The following is a 17645-nucleotide window of genomic DNA, read 5'->3' as shown; positions in this document are numbered from 1 at the left end:
TTATGCAATTTACATTTTACGACTAACTTAATGTAACTTAACAAGATTATGTTTGTAACACGCATGTGGGGATTACGCGACTGGATAACAGAAGATATCGTGACGGAAATTCAAAGAATTTTAATTATCAAGCTGTTTGCGGAAACTCCAGCTACTAATGCACAAGAAAAGTCCTGTATTGAAACTCACAGTTCAGTAAATGAGTGCGGTGAACCTTAATAAGAATTCGATACATTACGTTTATCTTATGAGTGGCAAACAGCGCTGAAGTATGTGAAGACTTGACTACGTTGGACGTTCCTAGATTGATGGGTAGCATTGTTGACGTGAATAGAGGACATAGAGTACAAAGCTCAATCGCAAGAAACTGAAAAGCAATAACTTTACTATCTTTTACAGTTTACCGAGATGAGTAAGAAAGTACCTTTCCGTACCCAACCAAACATATTTGAATAACGGTAAAAGCGATAACTACTTACAAATAATGCTTTTCCATCGTGCAGGAGATAACTTTGTGTGACGCGTCTAAGCAACAAGCAACAGTGCATCCGCATGTTTGCCCCCAAAGTAATGCCCACTAAGCATCGGTTATCGGACAGTCCGATTTTCGGCCACTGGTCGTCGTTCGCTGGGCAAACCGCAATCGTGCCGGGCCAAAAGATAAGGACTGCACGTCGGCGTAAACCTCGTTCACTGCGCAGTAGCCAGTCCGTCTACATTTGGCCTAAATTTCCATCTTCGAAAACAATGTGGCCTGGATGTCAATTCTGTCCTTTTCAACGCACACCCTCGATGGTAAGCCGCTGCCAAAGTGGACAACCATCCGTAACCAGCAAATTAGTCATTGGACGTTTCTAATCAGCATACAAGATGATTTTATCATTTCGTTTATTAGTGGAAAATTCTGCATGCCAGTGCCAGTTAGTTCCAAGATGCGTTAATTTATGCACGATTTGTGTTTACGAAAATAGAAACAAGATCCGTGTTGTAATACTATTTTCGGTCGGTTATATAACATATAGAATTTTATAAATGTTGTTTTATCAACTTTCAAGGTCAAGGTTGGTTAGGCTCTTCCTTAAATTGCATATTTTGTTGTCTTCTTTATTTTTGTGTTTTTGGGACTGCTAGTCCTTGTTGAAGAACTTAGCAGTGTGCCGAGAAATCACGCACCATAGCCTTTGACAACTAAATAGTTCTTATAATGATACCATCTTAAGTATATTGTTTGTCTAGTTTAGTCAATAGGGTAACAAGCAAAGACCAGGTGTATTTATTTGTTAAGGTACCAAGTGAGCCAAAGTACTTGTAGTTCTGGTAACACTTTGACTCATAGATCCTGCTAACAGAAGAAGACGAGAAAAGTACTGCTTTTGTCACTGGACGTAGCGGAAAAATCGAAGTGATCTTGCAAATTTATTTACTTGCATCAACGAAGTGTTGCGAACTTTTCTCAAGAGTTCCGGAAAACGCGCGTGTACCCGGGCTTGATGGAAACGGCCAACCTGTTTAGTATGGAGCTACCGTGAAGGTTTCCCATCTCAACCTGCCTGCCATCTAGTCTGGAATGGTATCGAAATTATCGATCAATTTTCAACTGATTTTCCATCGCGATCAACGAATGCAGTTTCTAATTTGACAGACACTATGTGTCCGTGTTGTTTTGCTGTAATTATAACTCACGTACATTGACCAAACATTCTTCCACGCGAGCAGCGCGTGGACGCGCGATGGCGGTTAATTCGCGTCCGTCGCAAGGCGCACAGGCACAGCGCACAGCACACGGGCACGGTACGTGTGCGCTCGTATCAGCATTTGCCCGGCAGCTCCCGCCCAAGACACCCTCGCTGCCTTTTCTTTTGTAGTCCACAACGTTTGCATTCCTTTTTTTGGCCTTTTCACCCGCGGACTTGTTGTTCGCCCGGAACGGAACACGGGGCTGATAAAACGGTTAGGTTTCTTTGTTTAATTAAAGTGACACAGACCAAATAAAAGGGGTTTTATTTCTCTTTTTCGGTCCACGGTTTGATCGTAGCAGTTTTGGTTACATTCTGTTTGGTGATGTGTCCGGCGTCCGGGTGTCCGGCGCTTGGAACCATCCGAAATCTGCATTTCGAATGCCGTTTAATCGACGGCTAACGCGGCGGCGTTTGCGGGACGTTCGTATGCAAACATAAGTGAACAGACGTCCTTGAACCGCGGTTCCGACGACGGCCCCGCGTTGAGCGTACGGCAAATCATCTTTGTTATCAGGGGTTTTCTTTGTGTCTGTGTGTGTGTATGAATCCATTGTGGAAACGGTCGTGAAACCTGAACACCCACAATAGTCATAAGTTTGATTGGAAACACATTTTCGTTGTGCGTTGCTGTTTCCCATCAGCTGTTTCAGGGGGTGCCATCGGATCTGCAGCTCGACGATGTTGGTTGGAAGGAATCGCATGTCACCAATTATTCTAGCATGGGTTATCGTTTTTGAACGATTTTCGTTGTTGGAAAAAAATGCATTCAAAATTGTCACCAACTCTACATACCGAAAAAATAGAACTATTTTGACAAAAAAGGTCAAGCGAAGCACCTGTGAATACTTCAGCATCAGAATGATCGAAATTACATGGACGCTTTGGAAACGTGGTACAAATATCTCTGCTTTATTGCTTCTCCATTTCGTTGGCAATTTTTATTTATATTTTCAGGTTCACAATGTTTGGTAAAGCCGCGAGTTACAGACGTGAAGTGTGAAACATTGCTTCGAAAGATCCGTACACAAAGCGAACATGAGAATTTTTGCTCCTGTTAGACATCTGATCCAATCAATTTTAAAACCACAAAGCCTACCACATTATATGAATTGCTATAATTAGAAAACAAATCAAACCCGCAGCAAATATAGGCCTCTGTCGACAGTTCTATAAGAATTTAGAAGGTATCACTCTTTATCAGTCCATCGATTGGGATTTGTAGTGTGTGTGTAGAGAGAGAGAGAGAGATAACGAGAGAAAGGAACAGGCTTTGCTGTGGAATTGATGGAAGTTGGACAAATAACCATGCAAACAATGCTTAAAGTGTCCCCAACCGTCGAGGGGTGGTCGGTAGTCTGGTACAGTACTTCCATTTCATTTTATTGCTTTATTAATGGTTAATTGGTTGAATCTGATTCCGGAGCAAAATGTGACAACTGATGGATCCGTTTGAAATCTTAAATTTCGCATCGTAGTACAAATATGACCATCTGCGACCTGCGCAAGCGGTATTAAACAACAAACGACATTCGATTTCGTCTTATGCACACTCTTCATGATACAAAATGGTAACAAATACCTAGCATTCTAAGCATTGACCGTGCTCTGGAACCGAACGTTGGCCTATTAGATACTGCACTTACACGTTTGGGGTGCTCCAATGTATAGGAAACTGTAACCTACCCGTGACTAATCAGGCTACCTCTAATACGCTAGGCAAGCGTTACGAAGGGATTGATTGGAGGCCCTTGGACCTTGTGTTCGGTTAGCAACGTTTCCGGAGGATCGTTGTTTCAATACCCTTCATCTACGATCTACCCACGAACGTTGTACCCTTGACCGGCGGTTGCCCACCCGGCGTGGTGTTGTTGACCGGCATTTTCTTGAGCAACTAGCCACGCTCTAAACCCTACTACCAGTTGGCTACTCAGCTGACTTAGACGGTGATTAATGCCTTATTAACGACAACAAGGAAAGGGCAAAACACGAAGTAGGAGCCGCTTTCTGGTTCGTCAATGTGATGCTAATTTATGACCCTTCGAGACCATAAACTAGACAGACAGTGGTGTTGTGAACTCGTGGCGGTGTTGTTCATCATAATGCTTCTTGTTGTCGACACCGATTGGCCTTGGACTTGATTTAGTCAGACACGGCACAGTCCAACAGATTGGATTTTCTTCCGAAAACCGGAACACACGACACGAACACTAAGCCTGAAAATCGTCGATCGTCAAGCAACATGTCAACGGACACGCTCATTGATCCGGCGGATCCATCAAAATCAATTGAAAATCTTTAAGGAGCGGCATGATGAACGTAAATCATATTACATGTGTATATGATTTACGTTGAACACTTGCGTTAAGACTACACTAGCTTCAGTGACAAGACATCGGTGTGTATTATAAAATTGAAAAACGTTATAATTGGTGGGTGTTAAATGTATTGTGATGATATTGCAAAAAAAGACCTTAGAAACTATTTTCTCATAAAAATGCAAAATTTGATAAATTGATTCCTGGGGTCGGTTAAAGAAATAAACAACAGAACCTGGTGGCACAAACAGAACATAGAGTACGAACAGAGAGTACCAACGTAACACGCCCACAGTTCGCATAAAAATAAAGCAAAACAAGTGTTACCCGAATTGTCGTTTCGTTGAATTCCTTTGTCGAATAAAACAAAAAACGGACCTTGAAGCGAGTGTGCGATGGGAGAAATAAATTTAAAGGGCCTGTTCCATGCTCTAAACTTGACGATCACTCAACGGACTAAAATCGTGGTCCGCAACATTGTAGCGATCACGGCCCGAACCGCTCTCGAAAGACGAGCAATCTTAGCAAAGCGAAGCCCTGTAAAAAACAACCGCAAAAAAGGGTTTCAAGTAGAATGCACGGGTTGGTTCAAAAGATCGAGAAGCTTGTGCTGCAAAGGAAGTGTATAAAATCCTGTGTGAACCCTGCCGATGAAACGTGCCTGCCACACGAAGCAACCGGCCGAGAAACTAACATCAATCAAACGCTCCTAGCACGTGTCTTTGATCGTTTGTTAAAGGTTTGTCTGATCATAATAATGTTCATAGATTTGCGGTTTGTGTTTTTGGAGCAAACTATTTTTGTGTTCAATTATTCGAACGTAATACTAAGGCAATTACTAGTACCCTATACACTGACAGCAAAAATAAAAGTTCATTTTAGGAACAATTTGCAATGACAAATTGTACGATTGCACAACAACTCGATGAAATTCGATGTGATAATCTCTGCTGAATCTTCTTTTATATAAAAGGCAAATTGTGTCCGAATACTAATTTTGCCAAAAAGTAATCAGATGGATCGCTAAGCGTCACTGAAATTAGGTTTAATTCAGTTGAAAGCCGAGAAAAAAAATTACTAACACATTAACGATCTCACGAACGTGAGTATTTACACATTTACATATTTACTTAATTGTTAACCCTTAAAATTGTTTAATACCGGCGCAGTTGTTCGTCAATTTTCAGTCGAAAGACGATGTTTTAGAGGAAAGACGAAATTCAAGTTTAGGCGCAGTTTGTGTGATGTTTTATACTGCCGATCAAAGCCGATTTTTTATTTGGTAAAGGTTCACGAAAGAACGACTCACTTTAGAACCTATTCCCTGTGCAACTTGCCAGTGCAACCTCATTTCCCCATTCGGTGCAAACAGTCCTTCTTCACGGTACCGGTACGAGATGTTATTTTTACAACTACGCCACCAAACGACTCCGTCGTGGCAGCTTCGCATCTTCCGGGGTGTGCAGGATGCAGCAATGAAACTGTAAGTGACTAATTGCTGCCGGTAATCGGTAAACATCCCACGCCGGTGCTGGCAGGGTCTACATAGCTATGTGAAAAGCCACATGATTGACCACATTCTTCTTGGCTTACAGGTGCGGTATAAAAACAACTGCTCATCATCCTCGCATCCCAGCTGCTGAAAATGTGTACCGAAAGGTTTATCAGGTTGGATACGAGTAAGATCGCGTGATAGATGTTCCTCGATTTCTAGATACACCACCGATTGGACCCCTTCAACCACCCGTTCGCCCGCGGAATTGAAGCGGCAAGACCTAAACCTTCGCCAAACTAGATACTGTGATGTAAAGAAAGCGGAAGCAGGCGGATGAGGGTGGAAGTACAAGAAGTGCTGCATAGTACGATGCACCGCATTGCTGTAGCAACTAAATATAGATGCACGAAATAAATAGCTGCAGTAGCTGCGATCGTACAATAAGGCAGGCAAACGCACGTAAGAAATAGCGGATTGCGAAACGGCTTGCGATCCCATGCCAAACACGCTGTCCTCTCCAAGTCTCGATGGTTCCCAGAAGTCTGCGATGGTGGGTTGGACTGTCCGCCGTAATGTCTGTCGTAATGTCGCCCATCTGTGTAGTCGTTCAACTAGCAGCTCTCTGCTGATAGAGTAGAAATGACAACGGGCATTCTGTGCCAAGCAATCGGGCTAAAAATGAAGCACGGTCCAAATCGCTTCCTGCGATCGGTTGACTCACAAAACAACGTTGTTGCTCCGACGATCGATTTTCGATCTGACGAGACGAATTGACGACGGCAGGACTAACTCCGTCGCTGATTGTGATCACTATAGCACAAATTCGACCGCACATGACACAGACGCGCGTTGTTTACCCAACGTGAATGCACGTGAAACCCATGCACCAAACGTGAATCGTGAAAAACTGCACGTACGCAAGCACTGATTAGCTAATGCGCCAAGCGCTTTATGCTAGTTTGTATTGTTGGTAAAAGTAGAAATTTGCATCCATTCATTGGTCAGCTGTAACACAAGGCACAGGTTCACAGGAGCACTCTAGGGCGGGACTCCTAGGTTTTTCCTCACTCGATTTAGCTATACAGAGTATACAATTTAAGGAACGAGATCGCGCGTAACGCGCATAACTTTTAGGGCTGTCATCCGATTTGCATGAAACTGCATGCATTGTAAAGAGGAAGAGCGTACCTTCTAAACTATGTTACTAACTAATGGCGTTGCATTTAAAAACATAAAATCTCGTTATTTAAACTATCTGTATGGTTTAATGCTTAATCTACGAACCAAATTTCTTTTGGCGTCCGAGAAGACCATAATCGCCACTGATTTGACACGTAATTGCTATGCTCTCGAGAAGATATATTCAAGTTAAAAATGAAACCCTAATAAGGTGAGTCTGACGCTTCTGGCCACCGGCTTTTTATATGGCCACTCAGATGCATCAACAACCATCGCACGTTAGAGGCAAGGAAAGTGCAAAGATAGACTTCTGAACGCATTGAACGAACGCCTGATCTCTCCATAGAACGCTATGCCAAGAACCAAACAACAGGGAAAAAGGTGTGTCCAAAGAACATACCACATTAAGGTCAGTTTCACTCATTTCGGGCCACCCATCTGATCATGTCCAAGTGCATGGCCTTGTGTATAAAATTCCCCTTGCACCTAATGGAATTCTTATCACTTGTTTTCAATACGTCCTTACGTCCTTATTTGCAGTTGATTAGATGAACCCGCTTACTGCATGCTTTGTTGCGAACTATACTACTCGTGTTAATCGGGGAAAAAGACGATTCAGAAAGGAGTCAATTTCATTACATTTTATTAGTGTTTCATTCGATAGAACTGTGCCTTTTCAACGTTATTTTAGGCGACTTTCAACTATCGTGTCCTGTTTTCAAATGCCTTTCAATTTTCCTCGTTGTTCGAAAAAATCTTCAACTACGTTAAGATGTTCAAACATACACGTTGGAACGTTTTTAATATGCTGTAAAGATCGCGATAAATCTTCAATTGCAGTTTGAAGATCCGATTGAATGGTAGGCTCTCGGGACTCCCCATCTTCGGAATAGTTCTCTGCGCAGCTTGCCTCAACATTGCCTTCCCCTTTTACGATTTGCAAAATATCGGCATCACTTAAAACGCCCTGACACGCTACATTTCGATCTACAGCGCAGTATTTATCGAACCATGGTTCCATATTTGCCTTGGCCTCAACTCCCTCGGAAAGGTGGAATGTGGCGTCCAACGGATCCTCATCGTTGATAGGAAAACCTGTCTTTTTAAATCCATTCTGTATTGTTTCTGGACTTACGCCAATAGTCCAGCACCGAGCCAACATGTCAATGGAATCCAACGTTGTCAAGCATCTAGGTTTCTGGAAACAGTGCAAACAAATTTTAACATTTAAGAAAGTACTGGGAATCTGTTAATAGTTAGGTTCAATACACTACCGTTTGCTCGTAATTTTCCCGAGACCATTTCACGATGTTGTGTCGATAACTTCTTTTCAACTCTGTTATTACACCGTAATCAAACGGCCGCTTTTTGAACGGCGTTGACAAAAACTGTAAATTGATTGCCTTCAGCTGGTTTTGCAGTGTATGTTTGAGGTTACCATAATCCTGGGCGAAAACCAACACGTTTCTTCCATCCTTTTGAAACTTTGCGTCCAACTTTAAAATCCAACTTCGGAACACGTCCCAATTCATCCACGATTTGCAAGCACTTGTATAGTCCACTGGCAGCGACTGCAAATACTTGAAGGAGGCCGGTTGCTTTTCATCTCCAATCACCAGAAGCGGTAGCTTTTCAGTGCCGTCCATATTGGCAGAACAAACGACGGTGAAACGTTGCTCAGAAAGTGAGCCATCTCGACAGGTTTTTGAATACAAAATATCCGTGTGCTCTGGTAAGCATTTATAGAACAACCCAAACTTTGCTATGGAGTAAATATCTTTTGTACAGTATTGGCCAATAAGTTCCAGCTGAGTGGGTGAAATTTCTTCGTGTTTCGCTGGTTCATAGCTGGAATTTTTCTTGTGTGCATTCGTCACATGTACTTTGTGTCGTTGGACAAACTTTGCGACCCATCCTCCGCAAGCTTTAAAATCTTTCAGTCCAAGTTTGATTCCAAATATAAGCGCTTTGTTCGAAATATCCGAAACAGTTAGTTTTACGTTGTTGTTCATTGCTTGGTAAGCAAAGAGCTTCATTGCATTCTCCAGTGGCAGATGTTTTCGAAGCACACTTCTGTTTTTGAACCTAATGTTACGGCCTTCGGAAACGTATTGTCGATACTTTTGCTTATCTTTTAACAAATTAGCTAAGTACTGTCGCGGTAGATTCAACTCCCGGGCTACATCGCTTAAGCCTAGTTTCGATTTATCAAAATACTCTATAATTTCCAACTTTTTGGCGATTGATAAAATGCGCCGTTTCTGGAACACTTTAGTTCGGGCTTTTCGGGAATTCTCCATGGTAACCACGCGGTCACAAAAAATTTATTCCAGCAGTTGTATCCAGGCTAAACTGTTTTAAAGATGAAAATCAAAGCACTGTTCAATCGAAACACAAGAATTCTTTAAAAACATCATTTCTATTTCCAAAACATCTACCCAAGTGTCAACAAGAGCGCGTCATTTTAGTGACAACCCCTGTGTTCACAAAGGCGGGTTGAAGACTTAAAGAATAAAAGGATGGCGTGCAAAACGTGCGGATGGAAGAAAGGGGTAAAAATATCAAATTTCAAAAGTTAGTTTTTTGAAATGTTGAATGAATTGCAAAGTACGGTTTTCATAAATATACCAGCAGGCGCGGTTGCTGGACACAAATGAAATATTACGATAAAACTAACTTTATGCAAAGACCACTTTTGATTCTAAACTCTTTAAAGCGGGGGTTTATGATGGTTCGCCCCGTTTACGGTATGGTGTGTTGAAAACGACAGCATATTTGTGTATATTATCGGGAATAAGTCGACTCAAAATTGGATAAATTTCGTTACATTTTATTACTGTTTGTTTGACCGTCAAATCAGTTGCTTGATGTTTCCTACGTATTGTATAAGACGTCCAAGTATTATTATTTTGTGTGTGTTCATCTGTATCAAACTAACAATCTATGAACCTATGAAAGATCATTGCATCTCGTGTTTCAATTTTCCTCGCCGTTTAAAAAAATCTTCAATTGCGGAAAGATGTTCAAACATACACGTTGGAACGTTTTCAATCAGCTGTAAAGATTGCAATAAATGTTCCATCGCAGATTGAAGATGCGGCTGAGTGGACAGCTCTCTGGACTCTCCGTCTTCGGAACAGTTCTCTGCGCAGCTAGGCTGAACATCGTCTTCATCTGTTACGATTTTCAAAATATCGCCATCAGTTAAAAGCCCTTTGCACACTACATTTTGATCTACATCGCAGTATTTATCGAACCATGATTCCATCCCTTCCTCTTTCTCAACTTCTTCGCAAAGACGCAAGGGATCCGCATCGTTGATGAGAAACCCTGCCTTCTTAAAGTCGCTTTGTATTGTTCCGGGAGTTACGCCAACCGTCCAGCACCGGGCCAACATGCTAATTGAATCCAATGTTGTCACGGTTTTGGGGATCTGGAAACAGAGCAACAAAAATTATTGAAAAACCATTACACAATAGCAAGTAGTATTACAAACCATTGTATTCGTCGGGTCGAAATTTTCCCGAGACCATTTGATGAGGTTTTGTCGATAGCTTCTTTTCAACTCTCTTATTACCCCGTAATCAAGTGGCTGCTTTTTTGTTGACAAAAACTGTAAATTGATTGCCTTTAACTCGTATTGCAACAAACGTTTGAGGTGACCATAATCCGGAGCGAAAATCAACACGATTCTTCCATCCTTTTGAAACTTTGCGTCCAACTTTAAAATCCAACTTCGGAACACGTCCCAATTCATCCACGATTTGCAAGCACTTGTATAGTCCACTGGCAGCGACTGCAAATACTTGAAGGAGGCCGGTTGCTTTTCATCTCCAATCACCAGAAGCGGTAACTTTTCAGTGCCGTCCATATTGGCAGAACAAACGACGGTGAAACGTTGCTCAGAAAATGATCCATCTCCACAAGTTTTTGAATACAAAATATCCGTGTGCTCTGGTAAGCATTTATAGAACAACCCGAACTTTGCTATGGAGTAAATATCTTTTGTACAGTATTCGCCAAACATTTCCATCTGAGTGGGTGAAATTTCGTCGTATTTCGCTGGTTCAAAGCTGGTATTTTTCTTGACTCCATTTGCCACATGCACATCGTGTCGTTGAACAAATTTCACGGCCCATCCCCCACTAGCTTTAAAGTCCTTGATTCCAAGTTTTTCTTTGAATATCAATGCTTTCTTAATAATATTGGGAATCGTTATTCTTACGTTGTTGTTTCTTGCTTCGTGCACGAAGAGCTTCATCGCATTCTCCAATGGCTGACGAAGCACTCTTCTTTGTTTTTTTTTATAAATGTTACGACCTTCGGAAAAGTACTGCCGATACTTTTGTTTATCTTTTAACAAAGCATTTATGTTCTTTACTGGTATATCCCACTCTTGCGCTACATCGTCCACGCTTCGTCCAGATTGATCAACATCCTCAATAATCTCCAATTTTTGTGCTATCGACAATATGACCCGTTTCTTGAACACTTTAGCTCGCGCTTTTTGGGAATCCTCCATGTTAACCTCGCAGATACAAAAAAATCATTGCAGCAGTTTTGTCCAGGCTCAACTGTTTTTAAAGTTGTTTTGTTCAATCGAAACACAATAATAATTCTTTACAATCTTCACTCCGTATGATTTCCATTTCCAAAACATCTACCCAAATGTCAAAAGGAGCGCGTCATTTTAGTGACAACCGCTATGTTCACAAAGGCGGGTTGAATACTGAAATTGAAATTTGCCCCTGGCTAAAACCGGTAGCACATGAAAGTTATGTTACTCAACAAATTTATATTAAAAAGGGGTGAAGGAAGCTCGCGATCTTACTGAGATTAAACTAAAGCGGCTTGTCTTTTTTAACCTTTTTATTGTGGTACAACGATTTCATTGAATTGTTTTATCTTCATTGCATGAATTAATTTTCGGTAATTCTCTTTTGGCTCCTAATCTGGGTCTTGTAGAACACCTTCTAAAATATCTGACTCACTTATAGGTCCGTGAGTCCGCAGATTATAGTCCACTTCGCTCACTTCTTTTGAAAACTTAATCGAGCTGGAATCGTTTTCTGAGCCGCTATTATCAGTTTCGTTGAAATCGGATAAACCGGCTAAGGGATCCTCGTCATTGATGGGAAAGCCGGCTACTTTGAAGCTATTTTGTATTGTTTTAGATGTAAGATTGTTCCAAACGTGTCGAAGAACAGTGATACCATCCAACACAGTAGGCTCTGAAGAAAGCTGGGGAAAAAACAACATTCAAATTGTACTACTCCCTTTTTAATAGATTATTAAAATTTAGTGTTACCGTTTCGCGTCCATCTCGTTGTTCCACATGCTTCATTAGCTTCTGACGATAATGCTTTTTTAAAAGTTGAATAACATCGAATTTGATTGGCAATCGTAGCGCAGTATTATTTGCTGGCAAAAAATGCAGGTTTATCGCTTTCAGTTCCGTTTGTAGTGATTTGGGATGTATGGTACTCTCCTCGACGAACAGCAGTACATTCCGTCGCTCTGCCGCAAACTTCCTATCGAGTATTAGCATCCAGTCTCGGAATAGAACCCAGGTCATCCATGATTTTGAATTGCACCGGTAGATTACGGGCAGCAAGTCGACGTTATTGAAGCATTTAATATTTTTGTCGTTTCCGACCACGAGAAGCGGTAATTTTTCTGAGCCGTTCATGTTAGTTATGCACATGATTGTTAAACGTTGTTCAGGAAGATTTCCTTCTTTGCATCTTCTACCATGAAAATGTTTGCTTTCGTTGGGTAAGCATTTATAAAATAGGCCCGTCTCGACCCCGCTAAACACGTCGCTTATATTATATTGCCACACAAGGTGTGTTAGGGACTCTATGCTGTGCTCTTCTTGACTAGCATTTTCATCTGGTAGTTTATCAAAGTTTATATTACACCTTTTGAAAAAGCACTTACTCCACCCGTTACTTGCCTTGAAGTTGTCAATTCCTAAATATTCTGCGTATTCTAAGGCTTTTCGTCGTACCTGTTTTCGTGTTATCCAAACGCGGTTGTCCCTGTTGCTACGGAGGTAAAGCACCAACGCAAGATCCAACTTATTATTCAAACATTTACCAATACGCTTTCTGTGAGAGTTTCCTTTTGATCGTGTTGATTTTGCCACTGGGTTTAATAACTGATCCGACTCCGCGGCAGCACAGTCTATTAATGGGACAACTTTATGATCTTCTGTTTTAATGATTGTTTTACGACGATCGGAAAGATTGTATGTTTGCAGAATTGCTCGCGACGAATCTACGAAATCTACATCTTCCTTATGGTCAGAATACGTCACAAATTTATCCACTGCACAATACTCAGTGAACAAAGTGGATGATTCAAACTTGGTTTCTGAATCGTCCGTATTCACATCATAAACAGCTAAGGGATCCTCCTCATCATCAGTGATTGAAAAACCTGCATTTTTGAAGCAAGCCTTGATTGTTTCTGGTTTGATTTCGGTACTCCACGCTTCAGCCAGAATGTTGATACTATCCAGTGCCGTCACATCCGGAGGAACCTTGAAAGACAAACGAAATTATTTTATAGTTTATCATAGACAAAAATATGTTTGCAAATCCATACTGCGTTACCGATATTTCATCAGAATCATCTGTCCATAATTTCCACAATGACCGTCGGTAATATTTTTTCAAATTTCGAATAACACCCAATAGCAAAGGTTGTCGTAATGGAGAAGCTTCTTTTGACAAAAACTGCAAATTGATCGCATCCAATTCCGTCCGCAACGACTTCGCATGCCCTGTACAGTCGCTAACAAAAAAAAGAACATTTCTTTGCTGCTCATGAAATGTTTTGTCCAGCTCCAGAATCCAGTTTCTAAACAAACTCCAAGTTATCCAGGATTTTGAATTGGTTCGGTAGTTTACGGGAAGCGACTTCCCATTCCTGAAGCAACTTTTCTCATTTCCTATCACCAACAGAGGGAGTTTCTGGGAGCCATCCATGTTGGTCGAGCACATAATAGTTAATCGTTGCTCCGCTAATGAGGCATCCGAACATTTTTTACCTTTAAATTCCTTTATGTTGTCCGGCAAGCATTTAAAGAACAGACCCGTTCCACTGGCAGAGAAAACGTCTTGAGGGCAATATTCTTGAATCAGTTTTTCAAGGGCCTCCATGTTGCACGGTTCGGCAGACATTGCTGGATTACATTCAGGGGATGCATTGTTACTTTCAAGGACATCCTCCAATGGGTCGTTACAATCTTCCATATCGTTTTCGATCTTTTCAAAAGATTCGTGTAGTGAAGCATCAATTTTGCGTCTTTTGGCATCTGATAATTCCGGACTTTTCCTTCTTGCTTTTAAAATCTCCCTTAGCTGACAAGCGACTGAGCTGACGGCTGGCTGCTCGGGAATACAACAAGACCCCGCGTACTCCAAATCTTGACTCTTTGTTTCGTTGTGCAGTTTTGAATTGTTTTCTAATGTCGCATTATCGCTCATTGGTACGTTGCACAAAACATTTGTCTCTTCTGCACACTCGCCGAACCATTGATAGACTACGGATTCGTCAAGAATTTCCGTTTCTGTTGCTTCTGCCGAGCAGAGCGTTGTAACGCGAGCTAAATCGCTCACGGCAAATCCAGCCTGTACGAAACATGACTTAATCGCTTCCGGCGTTACTGCTACTTCCCACGACTGGGCAACAATGTTAAGTCCTTCCAGTATTGTTATGTCCAAAGAGTCCTAATAAAGAAAAACAAATTATTGTTATTGCAATACTCTTTTTTGGATACACTTTGTTACCACTTTTTCGGCGAATTCTGTAGAGTGGAGCTTGAACAACTCTTGTCGATAAGATTGTTTCAAATCTTGAATAACACCCAATCGTAGCGGTGGAAGCAGTGAAGAATTTGAATGAAAAATATGTAAAAAGATTGATTCCAGTTCATGTTGCATCGATTTTAAATGCGCCTCACGTTCCTCTACGAACAGCAGCACATTCCGTTGCTCTTCGACAAATTTTCTATCCAATAACAATATCCATTCTCGAAGCAGGTCAGAAGTCGAACATGTGTCGGAATTACTTCGGTACATTGTAAGCAATGCGTTCACACCTTCAGGGCAGGGCAGTTTATCTTTCCCAATCACCAATAGTGGGAGTTTCTCAGTCCCATTTATGTTGGTGGCACACATGATTGTTAGGCATTGTTCTAGAAGCGATCTGTCCGAGCACCCGTTTTCTTCAAGTTCTTGTGTGTTTGTTTTCAAACTTTTGAATAACAGGTCAGTTTCAGAGGCAAAGAAAACGTCTCGTGCATTGTACTCTCTAATAAGATCAATATCAGAATCAACAGTTGTCTGATTTGTTCCATTTTCACTTGTAAGCGGCCTTTTCCCGAAGTCTAATTCAAGCGGATCTCGACAATTTTGATAACGTGTTTCATTTTCCGATATGGAATCATCGTCCGAAGTATCCTCAGACCTTTCATTCATTGCCTCATCCTGGTCGGATCCTTCAATGCTAACATCTTCGGCTTCCTCTTCCACTGGACACGTCACGATATTATCCGTTTTATGTGCCTGGGCACAGTCGAGAATGTCGGCATCGCTCATTCTTCCGTATGTTATAAGGTGTTGATCCACTTTGTTATAATCAAAAAACCATTCAGCAGATTCATATTGCTTTTCATTTGCATCAACAGTACAATCCGTAATGTTTGCCTCAAAAGCATCCACATCGTTCATGGGGTAGTTTGCATTTTTGAAGCATGTTTGTACAGTGCTACGCCTCACTCGCGTATTCCAAGCGAATGCCAATATTTGTATCGGCACAGCCACGTTCGAGCGTCTCTAAAAGAAACCATTGAAATTAACGAAAACCACCTAGAATGATAGCTGTTGAATACTGTACCATTTCTGTTCCGGTATGTTGTGAGGTGTGTTTTAAAAGCTCGATCCGATAGTGCTTCTTTAAAATTTGGATAACACCAATTTCAAGTGGCTGCTGCAACGGAGGATCTTTCATTGGTAGGAACTGCAAGTTAATGGCTTTTAATACTGCCGGCAACGCCTTGGGATACACGGTGCATTCTTTGACAAACAGTAGCACTTTCCGTTGCTGCTCGGCAAACCGTCTATCTAACTCCATAATCCAATCTCTGAACAGATTCCAAGTTATCCAGGATTTTGGGTTGGTTCGGTAGATTACGGGCAATGATTCCATGTGCGTGGAAAAGCTGTCGTTTCCAATTACCAGCAGGGGAAGTTTTTCTGAACCATCTTTGTTGGCGGCACATACGATTGTTAGGCGTTGTTCCGGAAGTGATCCACTTTGACACTGTTTTTGCCTAAGTGCTTTAGAGTCGCTTGGTAGACATTTGAAGAACAGTCCCGTTTCCGAGGCGGCGAACACGTCTTTTGCGCTGTATTGTGCTATCAGATTTACCACAAACAAGTACTGCTCAGCAACACTCGGCACCAACGACTTAGATACTCGAAATGATATTTTATACTTTTTTAAAAATGAGTTAAGCCATTTGTTGCTTCCCTTGAATTTCTTATGTCCAAGAATTTCGGCGTATTTATGGCCCTCGGCACGAACCATCTTCCCCGTAACGCGCTTGTTGTGTTGACGTTGTTGTCTGATAAATAGTTCCAGTGCGCGTTCGAAAGTCTCATCTCGATGCGCCATAAACCGTTTTACCGTAAGATTGGCTGCATTTGCATTAGCTCTGGTCATCCACAACTCTTTATGTCGGTATATTGAACAAACTGTCCCATAGGAAGTATTGAACTCTTTCGCCACATCTTGCAGTCGAATACGTCGATCGGCATCATCAATTCGCCTGATAATTTTTATTTTTTCAGATATCGGAATTCCGCGTGATGCTTCCATTCCAATAAAGTTGTAATATTTACACGCGAAAGCACAAGCAATTTACGACCTAAGCTAAAATATACTGAGATTGTTTTGATAGTGGGTGCGTCAGTGCGTCAATTTGAAAAACTACGCAACTCTGCGCGCACATAACGAGCGATCTTTGATCACTCTGACCACCAAAAACACTTGCAAGACTTACCAGATTCTTTTGGCGATACCTTCTGCAGCATTTGGCGAACTGTAAACATAAAAATAGCACTGAATTAACTAAAAAACAACACTTTTTAACGTACTTACTGCGGCTGGCCCTGAGGCGTCATCACTTTGCTTGGGACTTGCGATCAAAACAAACCGAACTGACAGTTGGATGGCCAACGCACACACATACACCGCGTTGGATACCATGTAAGACATCGTTCAATAAGTCCCGAGACTAGCGTAGAGATGGTGCTAATAATGCCATTTATATACCAAGGTTCAAAAGTACCAACCTTCAGATAACATATAATTATTTTGTAAGATGTAATATAATTTGATGTAATTCGAAACATAACATAGTTATTTCATTTACTTCATAGTTTGTCATAGTTTTCATTTCAAACATTTTATAGTTAGTGTCGGGACTTATTGCACGAAGTGTTATGTTCACGAGGGTTGTTATGTTGTTATGCTATAATGTGTACCACAAAGTACGGCTGCGCTTCTGCAACAACCTAATGTCATATCGCGACTCAACACATGCTTCATTCAGGACACAGTTTGTCAACAAAGGCACGTGTAACACTTGAAATCTGTACAAAATTAAAGAAAGCGAAGATGGATTCACGATATTGTCGTATTTGTCTCACGGCAGTTGGTGTAAATATTAGTATTCACGAACCCGCGAACAAAACAGAAACGCTGCTAGACGTATTGCACAGAATTTGTCCCCCGGCATTCACTAGGAATGGCAACCTACAATGGCCTACAAAAATATGTGACGAATGCAAACGCATGATTATCGCAGCAAACGAGCTATATGAACTTTGCCTGACCAGTGTTGAG

At 41.4% G+C, this 17645-nt stretch overlaps 3 protein-coding genes across 5 annotated transcripts; all 3 read right to left on the bottom strand.

Moving 5' to 3' along the window:
• Nucleotides 1–7424: 7424 nt before the first annotated feature.
• On the bottom strand, nt 7425–9096 carry LOC128267824 (tigger transposable element-derived protein 4-like). Its single transcript, XM_053004760.1, has 2 exons — nt 8003–9096; nt 7425–7926 (listed from the first exon to the last, which is right to left on the bottom strand). Exons 1-2 carry the CDS (start codon nt 9026–9028, stop codon nt 7447–7449), a joined length of 1506 nt encoding a protein of 501 aa, XP_052860720.1. The 5' UTR covers nt 9029–9096; the 3' UTR covers nt 7425–7446.
• Nucleotides 9097–9627: 531 nt separating this feature from the next.
• Nucleotides 9628–11363, bottom strand: LOC128267548 (tigger transposable element-derived protein 4-like). Of its 3 annotated transcripts, XM_053004407.1 has the most exons (3): nt 11257–11357; nt 10225–10715; nt 9628–10161 (listed from the first exon to the last, which is right to left on the bottom strand). In XM_053004407.1, the coding sequence occupies exons 1-3, from the start codon at nt 11276–11278 to the stop codon at nt 9688–9690; spliced, it is 987 nt and encodes a 328-aa protein (XP_052860367.1). In that variant the 5' UTR covers nt 11279–11357; the 3' UTR covers nt 9628–9687. The 3 variants fall into 3 exon arrangements, with proteins under 3 accessions (XP_052860367.1, XP_052860366.1, XP_052860368.1); XM_053004406.1 differs by having other exon boundaries at nt 10225–11363; XM_053004408.1 differs by lacking the exon at nt 9628–10161 and having other exon boundaries at nt 10423–10715; nt 10954–11363.
• Nucleotides 11364–11612: 249 nt separating this feature from the next.
• On the bottom strand, nt 11613–17015 carry LOC128278858 (tigger transposable element-derived protein 4-like). Its single transcript, XM_053017585.1, has 5 exons — nt 16990–17015; nt 16899–16935; nt 16801–16839; nt 12037–13272; nt 11613–11969 (listed from the first exon to the last, which is right to left on the bottom strand). Exons 1-5 carry the CDS (start codon nt 17013–17015, stop codon nt 11676–11678), a joined length of 1632 nt encoding a protein of 543 aa, XP_052873545.1. The 3' UTR covers nt 11613–11675.
• Between the last annotated feature and the right edge of the window lie 630 nt (nt 17016–17645).

The sequence above is a fragment of the Anopheles cruzii genome, chromosome 2, assembly GCF_943734635.1.
Source record: "Anopheles cruzii chromosome 2, idAnoCruzAS_RS32_06, whole genome shotgun sequence".
Lineage (NCBI taxonomy): Eukaryota > Metazoa > Arthropoda > Insecta > Diptera > Culicidae > Anopheles > Anopheles cruzii.
This window is presented reverse-complemented; position numbering and strand designations above follow the sequence as displayed.